General features: G+C 37.5%; 2 protein-coding genes across 2 annotated transcripts; one reads left to right on the top strand and one right to left on the bottom strand.

Moving 5' to 3' along the window:
- Positions 1-2,017: 2,017 nt before the first annotated feature.
- LOC100442446 (olfactory receptor 6T1) lies at positions 2,018-3,114 on the top strand. The gene is given in 1 exon segment (XM_003777912.4): positions 2,018-3,114. A coding segment is annotated over 1 exon segment (972 nt). The 5' UTR covers positions 2,018-2,077; the 3' UTR covers positions 3,050-3,114.
- Positions 3,115-5,297: 2,183 nt separating this feature from the next.
- On the bottom strand, positions 5,298-6,347 carry LOC100441713 (olfactory receptor 4D5). Its single transcript, XM_009247188.3, has one exon. It carries the CDS (start codon positions 6,306-6,308, stop codon positions 5,352-5,354), a length of 957 nt encoding a protein of 318 aa, XP_009245463.3. The 5' UTR covers positions 6,309-6,347; the 3' UTR covers positions 5,298-5,351.
- Between the last annotated feature and the right edge of the window lie 11,848 nt (positions 6,348-18,195).

The raw sequence follows: 18,195 nt of genomic DNA, 5'->3' as shown, positions 1-18,195 counted from the left end.
ATAAACACACACCAAAGTCAGATAAGCTTAGATGTGTATCTTAGCTTTATATTTGAGGGTGGGTATTTTTTTCCCACACTGTTCTAGTTTGCTCAATTATAAAGTGGACAATAATAATAGTTATCTAATTGTGTAAATTAGATCATTATGTCAATCAAAAATGTGTGCATGTGAGTCCCTCAAAGTTCTAATTCCCTTCACTGATTCTCATCTTATTAAGCAGTATTTTTAGTGCAAAATACATAGGAACTAAAAAACGTTTCCAACTATAGTACAAACAACTTCTAACTGTGATATTAAGCAAATGATTTAAGGCATTAAGATGATTTTGAGGTTGAAAATGACAAAATTTTAAACATGTGTATACAGGGATGATATTGTTATGGTCTGGCGTTTTGAGAGACAGCCAACCAACCGATGAGGCTTTCCAGAATCGATAAGCAGTTATTCAGGTTGACAAAGAGAGGCTGGAGAACAGACTTTAGTGCATGTATTTTATAACAGCACCAGAAACTGATTTTGTGTGTTTGACAAGCTTTATAAGTTACTTTTAATAATATTTAACAGATGCTTTGGAAATAGCCACAGTAGCACATTTTCCTTATCTGAAATGATTATGTTATCCTGAAATAGTGCTCTGGCCTCCTTTGCTGGGTTTTATTATGCTATTTCTTTGATTTTGGAGACACAAGCCCTAGACTAGCAGAATGAAGCATTATTATTACCTAGCTACTTAAATCCCAGACTTATTCTTTCCAAAACTGATGTAAACAGAACATGCCTCTCTTCTTCATCCTTCAAACCTGGATTCCTTGCCTCAGTTCAATACTAATTGTTAAAGTAGCTTCAGACAGAATTGAGAAAATACCTGTGCTCCTTGTCTTTAACACTGTTGGTCTGAAGTAATAGATATTCCTCAATTAAACTGTCCAAACTCTCAACACTTCATTCCTTGTCAATTAAACAACGTAACTTGATGCTCATTTTCATTCTTTTCGTCTTAGAATATTTTCCATTTTCCCTGATTAGGCCGAATCTATGTGATTCTGAGTATTTGGTGCTAGATGTTTCAAAAAAAAAAAAAAAAAGAACCCAAGATATCTAATTGTCTAATGAAATCCAGTCCTTCAAAACATGTGGATACATTTTACAGGATTCCAAAAGCTCCAAGGACAAGATGAACATATCTCCAAATTAAGGCAAAAGTTGAGAAGGCAAGTTGATATATACCATCTCCTTTGAGACCATTCTCCCTTATTCCCCACTTTATACTATTAGAATATTGAGTGAGCTGAAGCTGAGAGAAGCTAGTAAGCATTCCACTAGGAAGAAGGATTTCTAGCATTCTACAAGAGTCTGGATGGGGGGAAAAGAAAAGAAAAATAACACTTTATGACAGGACTGGGGCTTTGCACAGTCTGGTCCTATTTGGCTTTGTGGCTGACTAATAAAAAGTAAATCTCTGAGGATACCGAGAGCCCAGATTTTTAAATTCTGTTATTTTATGTCAAGCCGGGACACAGAAGGACCATAAACACTAAAACAAGAGTTCTTAATACCAGTAAAATTTGTTCATGGTGCATTTATTCTGTGAAGTCTTCTCTGACCCCTCTAGTCCTCTGGATTCCTCTAAGGCCACACTACTCACACGGTTCTCTGCCTGAGCACAACAGTATCAGTAGCATGTGTTGGAGTCACAGAAGCTCGGTTTGAAATCCTGCCTCTACCACCTGTTTCCTACCTGATCATGCAAGAGTCACTTAAACTCCCTTCATCATCCTTTTCTTATCAACCAAAACAGTAAAACCTAGCTGTAAGAGTAGCTGGGAAAAGAGATAGTGTGTACAGTGTAAATTTTCAGATACATAATTGATGTTCAATATTGCCATGCTGCTTACTATTGTAATATGTTTCTCTCTTTGTAAGTCATGTGCAGACCAAAATATAGATCAACATATTCTCAGAATGTAAGGAAGTGTTGGGTATTCAATATTATTTTACCGATTGGTTAAATGACGATTGGTAGCTATAGACCAGTTACAGAGTTCTGTTTCATTTCCCCTGCAGGTGACTGAAGATGAACCCTGAAAACTGGACTCAGGTAACAAGCTTTGTCCTTCTGGGTTTCCCCAGTAGCCACTTCCTACAGTTCCTGGTGTTCCTGGGGTTAATGGTGACCTACATTGTAACAGCCACAGGCAACCTGCTAATTATTGTGCTCAGCTGGATAGACTGACGCCTGCACACACAGATGTACTTCTTCCCGCGGAATTTATCCTTCCTGGAGCTGTTGCTGGTAACTGTTGTGGTTCCCAAGATGCTTGTCGTCATCCTCACGGGGGATCACACCATCTCATTTGCCAGCTGCATCATCCAGTCCTACCTCTACTTCCTTCTAGGCACCACTGACTTCTTCCTCTTGGCCGTCATGTCTCTGGATCGTTACCTGGCAATCTGCCGACCACTCCACTATGAGACCCTGATGAGTGGCCATGTGCGTTCCCAACTAGTGCTGGCCTCCTGGCTAGCTGGATTCGTCTGGGTCCTTTGCCCCACTGTCCTCATGGCCAGCCTGCCTTTCTGTGGCCCCAATGGTATTGACCACTTCTTTTGTGACAGTTGGCCCTTGCTCAGGCTCTCTTGTGGGAACACCCGCCTGCTGGAACTGGTGGCTTTCATGCTCTCTACGTCGGTGTTACTGGGCTCTCTGGCTCTGACTTCAGTTACCTATGCCTGCATTCTTGCCACTGTTCTCAGAGCCCCTACAGCTGCTGAGCGAAGGAAAGCGTTCTCCACTTGCGCCTCACATCTTACAGTGGTGGTCATCATCTACGGCAGTTCCATCTTTTTCTACATTCGTATGTCAGAGGCTCAGTCAAAAGTGCTCAACAAAGGTGCCTCCTTCCTGAGCTGCATCATCACACCCCTCTTGAACCCATTCATCTTCACTCTCCTCAATGACAAGGTGCAGCAAGCACTGAGAGACGCCTTGGGGTGGCTCAGGCTCACTGCTGTGATGAAACTGAGGGTCACAAGTCAAAGGAAATGATCTTATTAAATGGGAGATTAAATGTTTATTGAAAATTTTTTAAATGTGCAAGAAGTTTAAGGGACGTAGGCAACACTGTTCACTTTTCTCAGCTAATGAAAGAACAGTCTTCATAAATATACAACATGAAATATGGTGGTAAACCTTCATTTTCCCTTCCTACAACCTTCCTTGTGCCCTTCCTCCCCACAGAGAAGGCTGATCCAATTGGTCAAATTTCTTTCAAGGTGGAATCCTTGGATTGGAGAGCATGTGTGAGCACATGACCAGCATACAGGGAGGCTCCTCCTTCTCTTCATGTGTGTGCTTAAACACTTTTCTTACTGCATCAGTCTCCTGTGTCATGTAGCCAATCAGAAGATGCTGAAATATGGAGATTCAGATTTGGAGCTTAGTGGGGAGTAAGAGGGTCTCTGAGGTCTTCCAACTAGAATGGGTATTGCAAATAAAATTAACCAGAACCTCTGTATTATTAGAAAATCAAATTCTGGCTGCAGTAATAAATAGTTCTCTGATTCGCATTTGTTATTGCTCCTTATGTAACTAGCAGCTCATATAGGAATCTCATAAAGGAATAATGTTAAGACCAGTGAAATATTTGGATAGCCCTAATTCCTAAGTCAAACTCTACTAACAAACTCAAATATGGCAACAAACTCAAATATGGCAACACTCATTTAACCATTCCTTTAAGAAATATTATTAAATCTCTAATATGGCAAGGCTCCAACTAGGGTGAGCCAAGGAAGATGTCTACAGAACAAATTGTAAAGAGACATGCACTTTCAAGGGAGTGTAAGCGCAGGGTCAGGCTACATACAAACTCGATAGTAAATGCCTGCTCATTGTTGACATGAGGCCCCTCTGTTGCTGCACCCTCATCTAGGCTGTGGTGCTAGGCTAAACACGGCTCTTTCTTTTATAGAATTTATAGTATAGTGGGCAATGGCTGACAAAATATTAATAAATAAATAAATACATAAATAAATAATAAATAAATACATAAATCAGTATGTAATTGAAATCTGTGATAAATACTTTTGAGTTGTTAGAGAAACTAATAAGGACAAATTAATTCGGATTAAAGATCAGTGAACACGTCTTTGAGGAAGTGACCTTTAGACCGAGGATTGAGATTCAGCAAGAGTTTGCCAGGCAAGGATGAAGAGAAGAGCATCCCAGAGACAGCAAAGAGTATTTGCAAACTCAAGAAGTAAAGAGAAACTGACAGAAGTAAATGCAAACAGAGGATTAGAAAAGAGTGGAGTTCGAGAAGTGAGACTGGAGAGATGGGTGGAGGCCAGGTCAGACAACATCTTATCTATAATAGCCATGTGGATTTTTTTTTAAAGGCAATGGAAAGCCTCTGAGTGATTGTAAGGGAGAGAATGATCAAGTCATATTTTAAAAGATGGATCAAATGCCAAGTCTATGTATGATGTCAGTATAACTCACGATGATATAAACTCTATCTGTGATGACATAAACCCACAGATCCTTAGAATCTATAAGAAGTTCTAGGTACTGTTGAGCACTTGGGCTCTGACGTTGTATAGAATTGAGTTGAATTCCAGAAAACAAGCTCTGTAGCCTTAAGTAAGTTATTTAATGTCTCTAATTTGTAATTGACTCATGTTTAAAGTAAAGATGATACCTACCTCCTAAGAATTTTGAGAAAATTAAAATAAATAATAAATGTAAATCACCTGGTACAGTGTCTGGAACATAGTAAGTTCTAACTAAATGTTATTAATATGATGATGATGATGATGACACCGATGGCAACAACAGTGACCCTAGGAAACTATGAGGAAGAAAGTGATTTGCCCAAGGTAATTTCCTTTTTCCTCACAGACAAACATTCAATCAATCAATCAGTCTCCATTGGGACTCAGGGTCCAATATTTCAAGAGGACCCTTGTCTCAAAGAAATTTAAAAATATTTTAAGCTCTTCCAATGTATTTTGTGTCCAAAAAGTGATATCAGGAAAGAGACACCAGGTTTACTAGTTGAAACTTTCTCAGCAAGGCCAACATCATTCTTACCTGGGAAAGTGGCCCCTGAGCCAAACAGTACTTCTACATAGAACTTGATACTTTTTATCTGGGAGGCATTTAGAAGCAGTTCTAAGACACTCATCCCATCTTCTATTGTGGCCAACAGTTCAGGTGACCAGAACTTAACTGATTGAGGTTAAGAACAATGGAGAAGCAGTAGGCACAGATTTTATCTACCTTGAGGGTCCTATCCATCAGGGTAATACCCTGAAGCATCTTTCAGATTCTCAGGTCACTGCCTCTGCTAATGTAAGGGTCTGTGCTCCAGGGGAACAATAAGGTCCTTTTTCCTCCTCCACAGCTTCTTCATGGCCATGATCACTTCCTTGTTTCTCAGGGTATAGATGGCAGGATTCAGCATGGGGGTGACAATTGTGTATAGCGCAGAGACTGCGTTGTCCATGGGGAATGTCCGAAAAGGCCTTGCATAGATGTAGATGGAAGGAACAAAGATTAAGGTCACTACAGCAATGTGAGAGGCACAGGTGGACAGGGCCTTGCTGCGGCCCTCCCGTGAGTGGCTTCGGAGCATGACTAGCAGGGCTGTGTAGGATCCCAGAAGCACCAGAAAACATATCAGGGTCACCAGACCATTGTTAGACACCATTAAAAGCTCTAAGACAAAGGTATCTGTGCAAGCCAATTTGATCAGCTGAGGCACATCACAATAAAAGTTGTCCAGCTTGTCAGGCCCACAGAATGGCAGCTGGATAGTCAATGCAACCTGTACTATGGAGTGGATGAAGCCCCCCACCCAGGAGGCTGCCATGAGGAGTGCACAGACAGTCTGATTCATAATGAGCGTGTAGTGCAGGGGCTGGGAAATGGCAACATAGCGGTCATACGCCATGACAGTCAGCAGGAAGATCTTGATGCCTCCAATGAAGTGGAAGAAGAAGAGTTGAGTCAGGCATCCACCAAAGGAAATGGTAGGGTTGCCTGAGAGCAAGTCAACCAGCATCCTAGGTGCCGTGATGGAAGAGTAGCAAAAGTCCAGGAAAGAAAGATTGCCCAAGAGAAAATACATGGTTGTGTGCAGGTGTGGGTCGGAGGTCACTGTGACCACAATAAGAAGATTTCCCACCACAGTCATAAAATACACAGCAGAGAAAACAGTGAAGAAAACAAACCGAAGCTCCCAAACCTGAGAGAGCCCCAGTAGAACAAATCCTGCCACCTGGGAATGATTTGCTGGATTCATCTGTTTGGTATGACCTTGTCAATGAACCTGCTAAGAAAAAAGGACATATTATTCAGGGGATCTGCAAATTTCTCTAAAATAATTCCCTCCGCTTCCTCTGGGAAATTCTTCACTCTTTCATTTTCCATAAGGAGAATGTGGTAAGTGGTTCTGCAGGACACCAAGCATTTAAACGTCATATATTGGTGATATCAAACTCCAAAGGCATAAAACTCAGGATAGCACTCATACTATCTCTGGTTTATGAGAATCAGAAGTAATAAGCCCTCAGAAATTGAAAATGGTGTGTAGAGAAGAGAGTGTTAAACTGAAAATGAATTTTGATTCTTCCAGTAACTAGTTGTGCAAACGGAAACAATTATCTGCAGTTCTTTAAGCCTCGCTTCCCTCGTCTATGATATAAAATTAACCAAAATGTCCTCAAAGTCTCCTTTACTTTAATATTTGATAACACATGTGGCCTTAATTTAGAAAACCTGATGCATCCCTGCATGCCAGACATTTAGATGAAGCTTCCATGGATTGACAGATCTCTAATCTTTGTCCCAAAACAACAGAAAGTGCAAGTTGTCCATTATAGTCCTGAATAAATATTCAGTTGCCTTCTGATATAGCTCTATCTTGGATATACATTTTCAGGCTTAGCAGGATACTGAAGCCATGGGTAAGGGAGCAGAATAGAAATCACCGGAGCTGGGCGCGGTGGCTCACGCCTGTAATCCCAGCAGTTTGGGAGGCCGAGGTGGGCAGATCACCTGAGATCAGGAGTCCGAGACCAGCCTGGCCAACATGAAGAAACTGTCTCTAATAAAACTACAAAAATTACCTGGCGTGATGGCAGGCACCTGTAATCCCAGCTACTCAAAAACTCAAAAATTGAAAAATGGGATGAGCAGCAGGCCGAGGCAGGAGAATGGCGTGAACCTGGGAGGTGGAGACTGCCGTGAGCTGAGATCACGCCACTGCACTCCAGCCTGGGAGATGGAGTGAGACTCTGTCAAAAAAAAAAAAAAAAAAAAAAAAAGAAAAGAAAAGAAAGAAAAGAAAAGAAAGAAAAAGAAAAGAAATCACTGCCCTCTGCACTTTAAAAGGGTAGCGAAGAACTACTAGTCTCTCTAAAATTAGATAAGAAAACATGTGATAGAAAAAGCTTCCTGTCTTGTGGCTCTGGGAAACCCAGAGAAACTATAGTCCCTGAGGAAACATAGGAGAAGGCAACAAGAATATTAAACCACTTCCGAATCGTTTGAATGTCAATATTAATTTCAGAGACATTACCCAAAGAATAATTTTTATTCATAGGGGAAGCAGCAAGAGGAAGCTATAAATATTAATTAAAATTTTAAAACCACCATCTAAAAATGCAGAGCTACCTTGGAAACCTTCAAAATAAAAGGGGTGTTTTTACACACTTAAGTACTTTACAACAGACTCAGAAAGATGACTAAACAAACTCTAGAATAAAAGCCTTCATGTTGCTGAATAGAACTCTGAAGTGTCATTTCAATTTAACTTAATATTCGGTATGGGATTTCAATTATATTTTCTTTCCTTTGTCCATTTATTCAGTAAGCATTTATTCAGCACCTTCTACTTACTAGGCACTGTGCTAAATACTAAGGTGTTAAAGAGTAAGCCACAATGATTTAATGCATCTCTAAGTGTGTAACACTCTGCATAGGAGTGTTCCAACACCTGCCCATCTATTAGGTTTCATCAAACCATATTGATATGGTTCGGTTCTGTGTCCCCACCCAAATCTCTTCTCGAATTGTAATCTCCACATGTAAAATGAGGGACCTGGTGGGAGGTGATTGGATCATGGGGGTGGTTTCCCCCATGCTGTTCTCATGATAGTGAAGCAGTTCTCACAAGATATGATAGTTTAAAAGTGGCAGTTCCCCTGCTCTCTTTCTCTCACCTGCCACCATGTAAGATATGCCTTGCTTCCCCTTTGCCTTCCACCATGATTGTAAGTTTCCTGAGACCTCCCCAGCCTTGTGGAACTGTGAGTCAATTAAACCTCCTTTTTTTAAATAAACTACCCAGTCTCAGGTAGTATCTTTATAACAGTGTGAGAATGGACTAATACACATGTGTAGCCTCTTTCACACATAAACTATGATCTAGAGCACATCAAACTACTTGAAGTTCCCAGAAGTTATGCTCAACCCATGCTTCCTTGATTTCCCTTATTCATCTCTATGTATTTATTTTGCTTTAGTTTTAATAACATTAAAACCGAATTTGTGTATTTAAAATAAACAAATAATTGGGAATTTTCAGATTCGGTTCCAACATGTAAGACTTTGAAAGTCAATAGTCCTATCCTTAAAACAAGAAAAAGCTGAGTAAACAAGAAAAGTCAATGGCTTTTCTTGGACCAAGCAGAGACATGAGGTCACAGGGCAAATGAACACCTGAAAATCTGGAGAGAAATCTAACAAAATACGTACAAAGTGTATATAAGGAAAGCTACAATACTCTGATAAAAGAAATTCAAAAACTAAATAATAGGAGAGATATTTCACATTTATGCATAAGATGTTTCAATATTACCAAGATGTCAGTTCTTCCCAACTTGATCTATAGATTCAATGCAATATCAGTAAAAATCCCAGAATTTTATTTTGTGAATAGCAACAAACTGATTCTAAAGTTTATATGAAGAGGCAAATCATGTAGAATAGCCAACACAATATTGAAGGAGAAGAATAAAGTTGGAGGACCAACACTACTAGACTTCAAGACTTATAAAGCTATAGTAATCAAGACATTGTTGTATTGGCAACAGGCTAGACACATAGATCAATTAAACAGAATAGAGAGCTCAGAAATACATCAACAGAAATATAGTCAACTGATCTTTGACAAACGATCAAAGGCAATACAATGGAATAAAGATAGCCTTTTCAACAAATGGTGTCTAGCATCTTTTATCCACCTGCAAAAACTGGCTATCCACCTGCAAAAAAAATAAAAAATAAAAAAAATCTAGACACAGAGCTTACACTCTTTAGAAAAATTAGCTCAGAATGAGTCAGATATTTGGAGATTTCAACACTAGTCTGTCATTGATTGTTAGATCAAGAAAACAGAAAATCATAATATTGTGGACCTGTACCGCACAATCAACTGGTTCTAATTGACATTTATACAATACGCCATTGAACAACAGCAGAATACACATTCTTCTCAAACTCACGTGGAATGTTCTCCATGATAGACCACATTATAGACCTGAAAATACACCTTAACAAACTTAAAAGAATAGAAATCATACAATGTATGTCTTCAGACTACAGTGGAATTCAACTAGTAATCAATGAGATAAAGATAGCTGAGGCCAGGTGCAGTGGCTCACACCTGTAATCTCAAAACTTTGAGAGGCTGAGGTGGAAGAATCACTTGAGCCCAGGAGTTCTAGATCAGCTTGGGCAACATAGGGAGCCTCCATCTCTATAGAAATAAAAAATTATCCAGGCATGGTGGAGCACGCCTGTGGTTCCACTTTCTTGGGAGACTGAACTGGGAAGATTGCTTGAGCCCAGGAGGTTGAGGCTGCAGCAAATTGTGATTGTGCCACTGCACTCCAGCCTGGGTGAGAGAGTAAGACCCTGTCTCAAAAAAAAAAAAAAAAAAAAAGGTGGAAAATGCCCAAGTATTTGAAAATTAAAGAAGACATTTCTAAATAACATGGCTCGAAGGAGAAATCACAGAACAAATGAAATGTTTTAATGTAAGTAATACATTTAAAGGGAAATACAGCATATCAAATTTGGTGTGATACAGCAAAAGCAATGCTTAGAGAGAAATGTATAGCATCAAATACATATATTAGAAAAGAAGAAATATTTGAATTAATAGCCTGTTTCCACCTTAGAAAAGTAGAGAAATAATCAAAACTTAAGCCTAAAGAACCAGATGAAAAGAAATAAGAAAGATTATAGCACAAATCAATGAAATTAAAATAAGAAATCAATACAGAAAATCAATGAAACTAAAAGCTCATTCTTTAAAAACATCAGTAATTGATCAACCTGTAGCCAAGATAACAAAAAAGAAAACTGATATGACACAAATTCCCAATACCCGATGAAGGAGGGGTTATCACTGTCAATCTCATGGATATTAAAATGATAATAAAGTAACACTGAGAACAAATTTATACCCACAAATTTGATGACTTATATGAAATAACCCAATTCCTTAAAAGACCAAAATTTACACAAGGATAAATGAACAATCTGAACAGATCTATATCTATTTTAAAAATGAAATCAGTTATTATATAACCTCCAAAAAAAGAAAGATTGCAGCCCAGAGGCTTTTACTAGTAAATTCTTAAACATTTCAGGAAGAAATGATATTAATTCTCTGCAATATTTTCCCAAAGTGGAGCAGAAGAAACATTTTTCCTAGGTCATTCTATGGGACCAGCATTACCCTGATAGCAAATTCAGGTAAACACAATACAAAAAAAGGAAAATTATGGGTCAGTATCTCCTATGAATGTGATGCAAAATTTCTCAACAATATATTATCAAATTAAATCCAACAACATATAAAAAGAATTATACTCCACAACCAAGTGAAATGTATTCCAGATAGCAAGACTGGTTCAACTTTCAAAAGCTAATAACTGTAACCCACCACATACACAGGCTAAAGAAAAAAATTTATATAATTCTATCAACTGTTATCAAAAACACATTCTGCAAAATCCAACACCAATCCCCAACAAAAACTCTTAGCAAACAAGTAGAGAAGCACCTTTTCAACTTGATAAAGAATATTTGCAAAAAATATGCAGCTAGCATCACACTTAATTGTGACAAAGCAAATGCTTTTTTCCTAACATCAGGAAAAAAATAAGGTTACCTACTCTCACCTCTCCTATTAAGCATTATTCTGGATATCTTAGCTAGTATAATAAAATAAGAAAATGAAATAAAAGGTATTAAGAAGGGAAAGAAAAAGTAAACTGTATCTGTTTACAGCTGACATGTTTGTCTATGTAGAAAATCCCAGAGAATACTGAAAAAAAAAAAAAAAAAGAAAGAAACTCTTGAACTATTATAGCAAGGTTACAAGATGGGTTCGTATACAAAAGTCATATACTGAGATAGGAATAGCACTGGGTAGTCTCAGGAAGAAAGAAAAACCCAAACAACACCTCAAACAGGAACTAGGCAAAGAAACCATGGGATAACAGAAAATCCAAAATAAGGGAGAGAAAACAGCCAAAACTCTGGTCAGGGTGACATGTCCATGACTCTTCTGGGCAAACCCAAATAAGAGGAAAGGGGAGGTGAATGGGAGTTCCTGAAATCCTGTCCTTTTCCAGAATACCTGATGATTATTCCACCCCCTAATTAAAGAAACACCCATAAAATTAGAAACACAAACTTTTTTGTGCAACTCATTCCCAGGAGCCTCCAGTACTTCTCTCTCACGTGTGTACTCTCACTTCACAACAAAAGCTTCTTGCCTTTCACTTTATTCTCACTGGTCCCTGAATTCTTTCTTACAAAGATGTCAAGAACCTGGAAACGGGCTAGGGCTTGGGTTTCACCAGTGTCCAGAGACCTTTCTGGGCCTTCCAGCAACATCACCAGCAATGAATAACTGGCATTTTGAATTTTAAAACAAGGCCAGCTATGGTGGCTCAAGGTTGTAATTCTAGTGCTTTGAGAGACAATGAGGCCAATGAGCACTTGAGGCTAGGAGTTGAAGACCAGCCTGGGCAGCATGGTAAGATTCGGTTTCTACAAAAAAAATTTAAAAATTAGCCAGGCATAGTGGCATACATCTGTAGACCTAGCTACTTGGGAAGCTGAGGCAGGAGAATTGGTTGAGTCCAGGAGGTTGAGGTTGCCGTGAGATATGGTCGTGCCACTGAACTCCAGCCTGGGTGACATAGTGAGACTCTTTCACAAAAAAACAAAACAAAACAAAACCAATACCATTTGCAATAGCACCAACACAGAAATATTTATGTATAAATTTAACGGAAAATTTGCAGGACCTATATGTGGAAATGTACAACACTCTGACTAAAAAATTAAAGATCTTAATAAAATATCTCATGTACCTCATAAATATATACACCTACCATGTACTCACAAAAAATGAAAATTTAAAAAAAGAGAGAGATTTTGTGTTCATGGATTGGAAGATTCAAGATTGTTAAGATGTCATTTCTTCCTAAATTGATCTATGGATTCAACACTGTCTCAAACAACATCTCAGCAAGCTATTTTGTAGATATCAGCAAGCTGAATCTAAAGTTAATATGGAAAGGCAAAAGGCATAGAATAACCAACACAATATTGAATAAAACAAAGTTGGATGACTCATACTAACCGGTTTCAATACTTACTACAAAGTTACAATAATCAAAGCAGCATGATATTCAGAGAGAAATAGAAAAATCTATCAATGAAACAAAATAGGGACTAGACACCTTCTCAAACAAATATAGGCAACCGATATTTAACAAAGGAGCAAAGGGAATTCAATGGAGAGATGATTTGTTGTCTTTTCAACAAATGGTGGTAAAGCAATTGGATGTCCACATGTAAAACAAAGTACACATTTACACATTTGACACTTTTCATGAAAATTAACTCAAAATGAAACATACACCTAAATGTAAAATTCAAACTATAAAGTTTCTAGGAAGAAAACACCCAAAAAATTTTATATGTCCTTGGGTTTTGATGATGAGGTTTTTCTGATACAACAACAAAAATACAATCCATGAAAAAAATGATAAATTGGACTTTCTCAAAATTAAAAATGTCTGCTCTCCAAATGACACTGTGAAGAAAATCAAAAGACAAATGACAGCAGTGAAAAAAATACTAGAAAATCACATATCTGATAAAAGATTTGTATCTAAAATATATAAAGGCCCCTTATAACTCAACAATAAGAAAGTAGGCAATGCAATTAAATGGGTAAAAGATCTGAACAGACACCTCACCAAAGATATACAGATGGCGAATAAGCACATCAAAAAGATGCTAAACATCATTTGTAATTATGGAATTACAAATTCGGACAATAATAAGACACCACTACACTACTATTAGAATGGTTAAAATTTTAAAAAAAAATTTAAAACTCTGTCAATTGCTAGTTATGTTGCAGAGCAGCTGGAACTCTCATTCATTGCTGGTGGGAATGCAAAATGGCACAGCCATTTTGAAAGACAGTTTGGCATTTTCTTTCAAAGGTAAGCATTGTCTTGCCATACACGCCATCAGTCATATTTTTAGGTATTTAGGAACCTGTTGGAAAATTTATGTCCACAAAAATACCTCCACACGTATGTCTATAGCAGCTTTATTTATGATTGCAAAAATTTGAAAGCAAACAATATGTTCTTCAATAGGTGAGTGTATAAACAAACTGGTACATCCATGCAATGGGATATTACTGAATAATGAAAATAATTAAGCTTTTAAGCCACAAAAAGACATGAATAAATCTTAAATGCATATTGCTAAATGAAAGAAGCCAATCAGCAAAAACCACATACTGTCTGACTCCAATTATATGATATTCTGGAAAAGTCAAAACTATAGAAATGATAAATGATTATTGATTGTCAGGGGTCTTCTGGGAGAAAGTGTTGAGTGGGTGAATTACTTGATTTTTTTTTTAGAGCAGTGAAACCATGTTTGATACTGTAATAATGGATCTATGACATTGTACATTTGTTAAAGCCCTGTAGACCTTTATAGCACAGAGTGAACCTTAATGTATGCAAATATTTTTAAAGTCATTCAGGAAGTCATAAGATCCTAAGAGAGAATGCAGAATGTGATTTTAAAAACCAATTGTATTACCAATGCATAAAGCAACCTCATTCAGGAAGGCAGGAAGACAGAAGGGAAAGAGAAGAAAGTATTGACTTAAGTAAGTTTAGAAATGAGAACAGTCTATAAGACTAAAAGCAAAGCAACTACACAAGACAACTGTACTTTCGTTTATAAAGTAATTTTCCATGGAGGTACAGGAAAACAATTCTAATATCACTATAATGTATACCTCAATTGAATAATTAAGTAAATAAATGGCACATTGTGGAACCCAGGCTTCTCACTGTTGAAGTGTGAACTTACAGACAAGCAATTGGAAGAGGCTAAGATGATCCACATAGTAATGGATTAGAGATGGGGGCACCAATATAAATTCATGTTTAGCTTAATGTAAACACAGATGGTCACATATAAAAATATTTATAGATACATGTATACACATGTGCAAGTATGCATGCATATATTTCCTTGCTTTGTCAGCTGAAAGTGCCTAGAAATAAATTCCAGGTGTGCAAAGGGCACACCTAGCACTCAGATTTTTGTTTCTAATACATTCTCTAATAAAAGAAATCAAGTCTCCTTAGGAAAATAGCTGATTCTAAAACTGAGGCAGGAAATATATAAGATGATCCTGGAAGAACTCGTAGTGACAGAAAATGAGAAAGTGTTCAAAAAATTGATGGGATATATCAAAAGGACACAGGAATCAACTGAAAGAGCTTCCAATGGCCAAAGCTGAAGCAATTTGTGCAATAAAACAAATCAGCATTGAATTGTAAACCAAAGCATTAAATAAACATCCATGATGTAAATACATGATAGAATAATAAATAAATGGGAGAGAATAGTCAAATCTCCCTTGCAGAAGAATGCCAAGTAATTTAGGTGGATACCCTATCCTCAAGGAAGTGAGGCAAACTCTCACTCAAGTGCAAACTGCACATAGTGTTCCTTCCAAAGAGAACATTAAGGAAAGTGGTGAAAAAATAGTAAATTTCCAGTAGAGAACCTGACAAACATTACCCCAGCCAGGTAATTACAATAGTGTCAATAGTCATATCATGTTGATAATATGTAATGTTGATAGATGTGACATTTTATATGACATATGTCATAGTAAAGGAGAATTTATCTCATGAATCAAGAATGGATTAACATTAAAATGCAGATAATAAAAATTTCTGTATTAATGGAAGAAAGAAGAAAATTGTATGATTATTTCAACTGGTATGGAGAAAAGCATTTAGTAAAATTTAACATCTACTCATAATGATTAGGAATAGAAAGACATTTTCTCAATCTAATAAAAGGTACCTACTAACAGCCAGAAGTCTATCTTATACTTAATTGTAAAATACGGAATACTTTCTTCTAGGTCAGGAACAAAGAAATGATGGCCTCTCTTGCCAATATCAAAGAAATAAATACATAAAGATTGGAAGAAAATAAGTTATTCACAAATGACATCATTGTTCATGGATAAAATCCTAAGAAACATAAAGACACTACTGGAACTAAAAAACAAAGTTAGCAAGGTCATAGAAAACATGGTCAATATTTTTTTTAAGATATTTGAATGTCTGAATACTAGAAACAAACATTTCTAGTATTTGGAAAATGGAATTTTTAATATGTCATTTAACAATATTCAAGCACGAATTTAACAAAAGACTTACAAGACCACGACAATGAAAACTACAAAAACTACAAGACATTGCTGAAAGCCATTGAAGGAGACCTAAATAAATGAAAAAGTGCCATAATTTTTTTAATTTTAGACAAAATAATAACTAATAATTATAGCCAACAAGTATTAAACATAAACATAAATATTATAAATAAACATAAATATTTCTCTAAGCACTTTTATATATATATATATAAACTCAATTATTTCTTATGGTTTATGAAATAGATACTATTATTACCCAGTTTTGTAGATAATAAAAATTGAGGCACAGAGGTTCTAAGTAACTTGGCTTAGAACTTAGCCCAGGAGATACAAACCTGGACCCAGGCTCTGTCACTCTGCTCTGGGGCAGTGTTTACAAAACCAAACACAAGGATCACTGGTAGACCATGTGATTAATTAAATGCTATGCAAAAATCATTTTTATTGAGTATCTATTATATATTTAGAAAATTTTTGTACATTGAGCTTATAATTTCAGAGGTGTTATTGCTTAAGACAAATCTAAAATTTATAGTCCTATGACAGTCTGCTACAACCAGTTCACAAGAATTACACGTGAGACACTTGTGCTTGTCCATCATTGTTCTACCATGACTGTTCAGAAGTCTGGAAGGTAAACGTGGCAGGTCTGAGGTCTTTATAGTCCTTGGGCTGGAGACAGGCTTTACATTACTAAGTATACCTCCCCTTCAATTTTCACAGAAGAAAATGAAGAGCTCAAAGAAAATATTTCCATTTACTGATATTTGGGGGGGTCACCTAAGGCTGGATCATCATTCTGTCATTCAAAAGCAAAGCTTATCATGGAGAACTCCATCCGTATTCACAGAGCTCCAATGAGCTTTTCAGTGTCTCACTTAGAATACCAACAGAGAGCCAAGGATCACCAGTTGGGAAAACTTCCAATAAGAGAGAAAAAAATAAACAAGCTGAAAAAGAAAATTTGGAGCAAACAGAGATAATGTAGAGAGCAAATGGAAATAATATCCTCAGAGAGAGACAAAAGGAAGTAATATCTAAAAACCAAGAAAAAATGTTATGAAAACTATCAATCAGCTAACAACAAAGGACTCCTGAATACTAAAAAGTTGATAGCCATAATAAAAAATTTCCATAGGAAGGTTAGAAAATAAAGTCAAGAAAATATCCTAAAAATATGTGGAAAATAATGAAATATGTGACAGAAATGGTACAAAAATCACAGAATCAAGTGAGGAAGACCAACATCTGATTGATTAATGCGAGCTCCGGAAAGAGAATAAAGAAGAGAGAACAGAGCGGGAAACAAATTTGTTTTTATAGCAGAATTAAAAGAGCTCTTGATTCCAACCTGGTGCAATGGCTCATGCCTGCAATCCCAGCACTTTGGGAGGCTGAGAAATGCGGATCACTTAAGGTCAGGAATTTGAGGCCAGCCTGACCAACATGGCGAAACCCCATCTCTACCAAAATATATAAAAATTAGCCGGGCATGTTGGTGGGCACCTGTAGTCCCAGCTACTCGGGAGACTGAGGCAGGAGAATCACTTGAACCCAGGAGGTGGAGGCTGCAGTGAGCTGAGATTGCACCACTGCACTCCAGCCTGGGTGACGGAGAGAGACTCTCTCGAACAACAACAACAACAAAAAATCACATATTGATAAAAGTTTGGAACACTTGGATGAAAGTAAATATTCTCATGATTTTCAGAGGCTAAAAATACAGATGTCCAAAAAGAAATAAGAATGAGAAAGGCTTTGAACTTCTTAACAGCAGCACTGGATGGTAGAGCAATGGAGAAATACTTTCGACATTTTAATAGAAAATGACTTTCTTCCTCAAATTCTAGAACTGGCCAAAATATTATTCGAAGGGGAAAGTAGAAAAAAGACATTTCAGCCACTCAAGTTCTCAGAACAATTTTCAGAAACCTACTAAAGATGTGTTCTTGCAAAATAGAGTAAGCCAGGACAAAAGAAAATGTAAGCCAGGTGCAGTGGGTGCATACCTATAACCCCAGCTACTTAGGAGGCTGAGGTAGAAGGATTGCACTAGCCCAGGAGTTCCAGACCGCCTGGGCAACACAACGAGACTCTGTCTCATACAAAAAAAAAAAAGAAAGAAAAGGCTGGGCACGGTGGCTCACACCTCTAATCTCAGCACTTTGGGAGGCCAAAGCAGGCAGATCACGAGGTCAGGAGTTCGAGACCAGCCTGGCCAACATGATGAAACCCCCGCTCTACTAAAAATACAAAAATTAGCCAGGCGTGATGGTGGACACCTGTAATCCCAGATACTCAGGAGGCTGAGGCAGGACAATCGCTTTAAACTGGGAGGCAGAGGTTTCAGTGATCTGAGATCCGGCCACTGCACTCCAGCCTGGGC

The sequence above is a fragment of the Pongo abelii genome, chromosome 9, assembly GCF_028885655.2.
Source record: "Pongo abelii isolate AG06213 chromosome 9, NHGRI_mPonAbe1-v2.0_pri, whole genome shotgun sequence".
In the NCBI taxonomy this organism is placed as follows: Eukaryota; Metazoa; Chordata; class Mammalia; order Primates; family Hominidae; genus Pongo; species Pongo abelii.
Note: the sequence above shows the minus strand (reverse complement) of the source record. Positions and strands in the feature narration are given on the sequence as shown.

Bases quoted from the DNA above. Each gene is read 5' to 3' on its own strand.
- LOC100441713 (XM_009247188.3), bottom strand. From the start codon at position 6,308: ATGAATCCAGCAAATCATTCCCAGGTGGCAGGATTTGTTCTACTGGGG.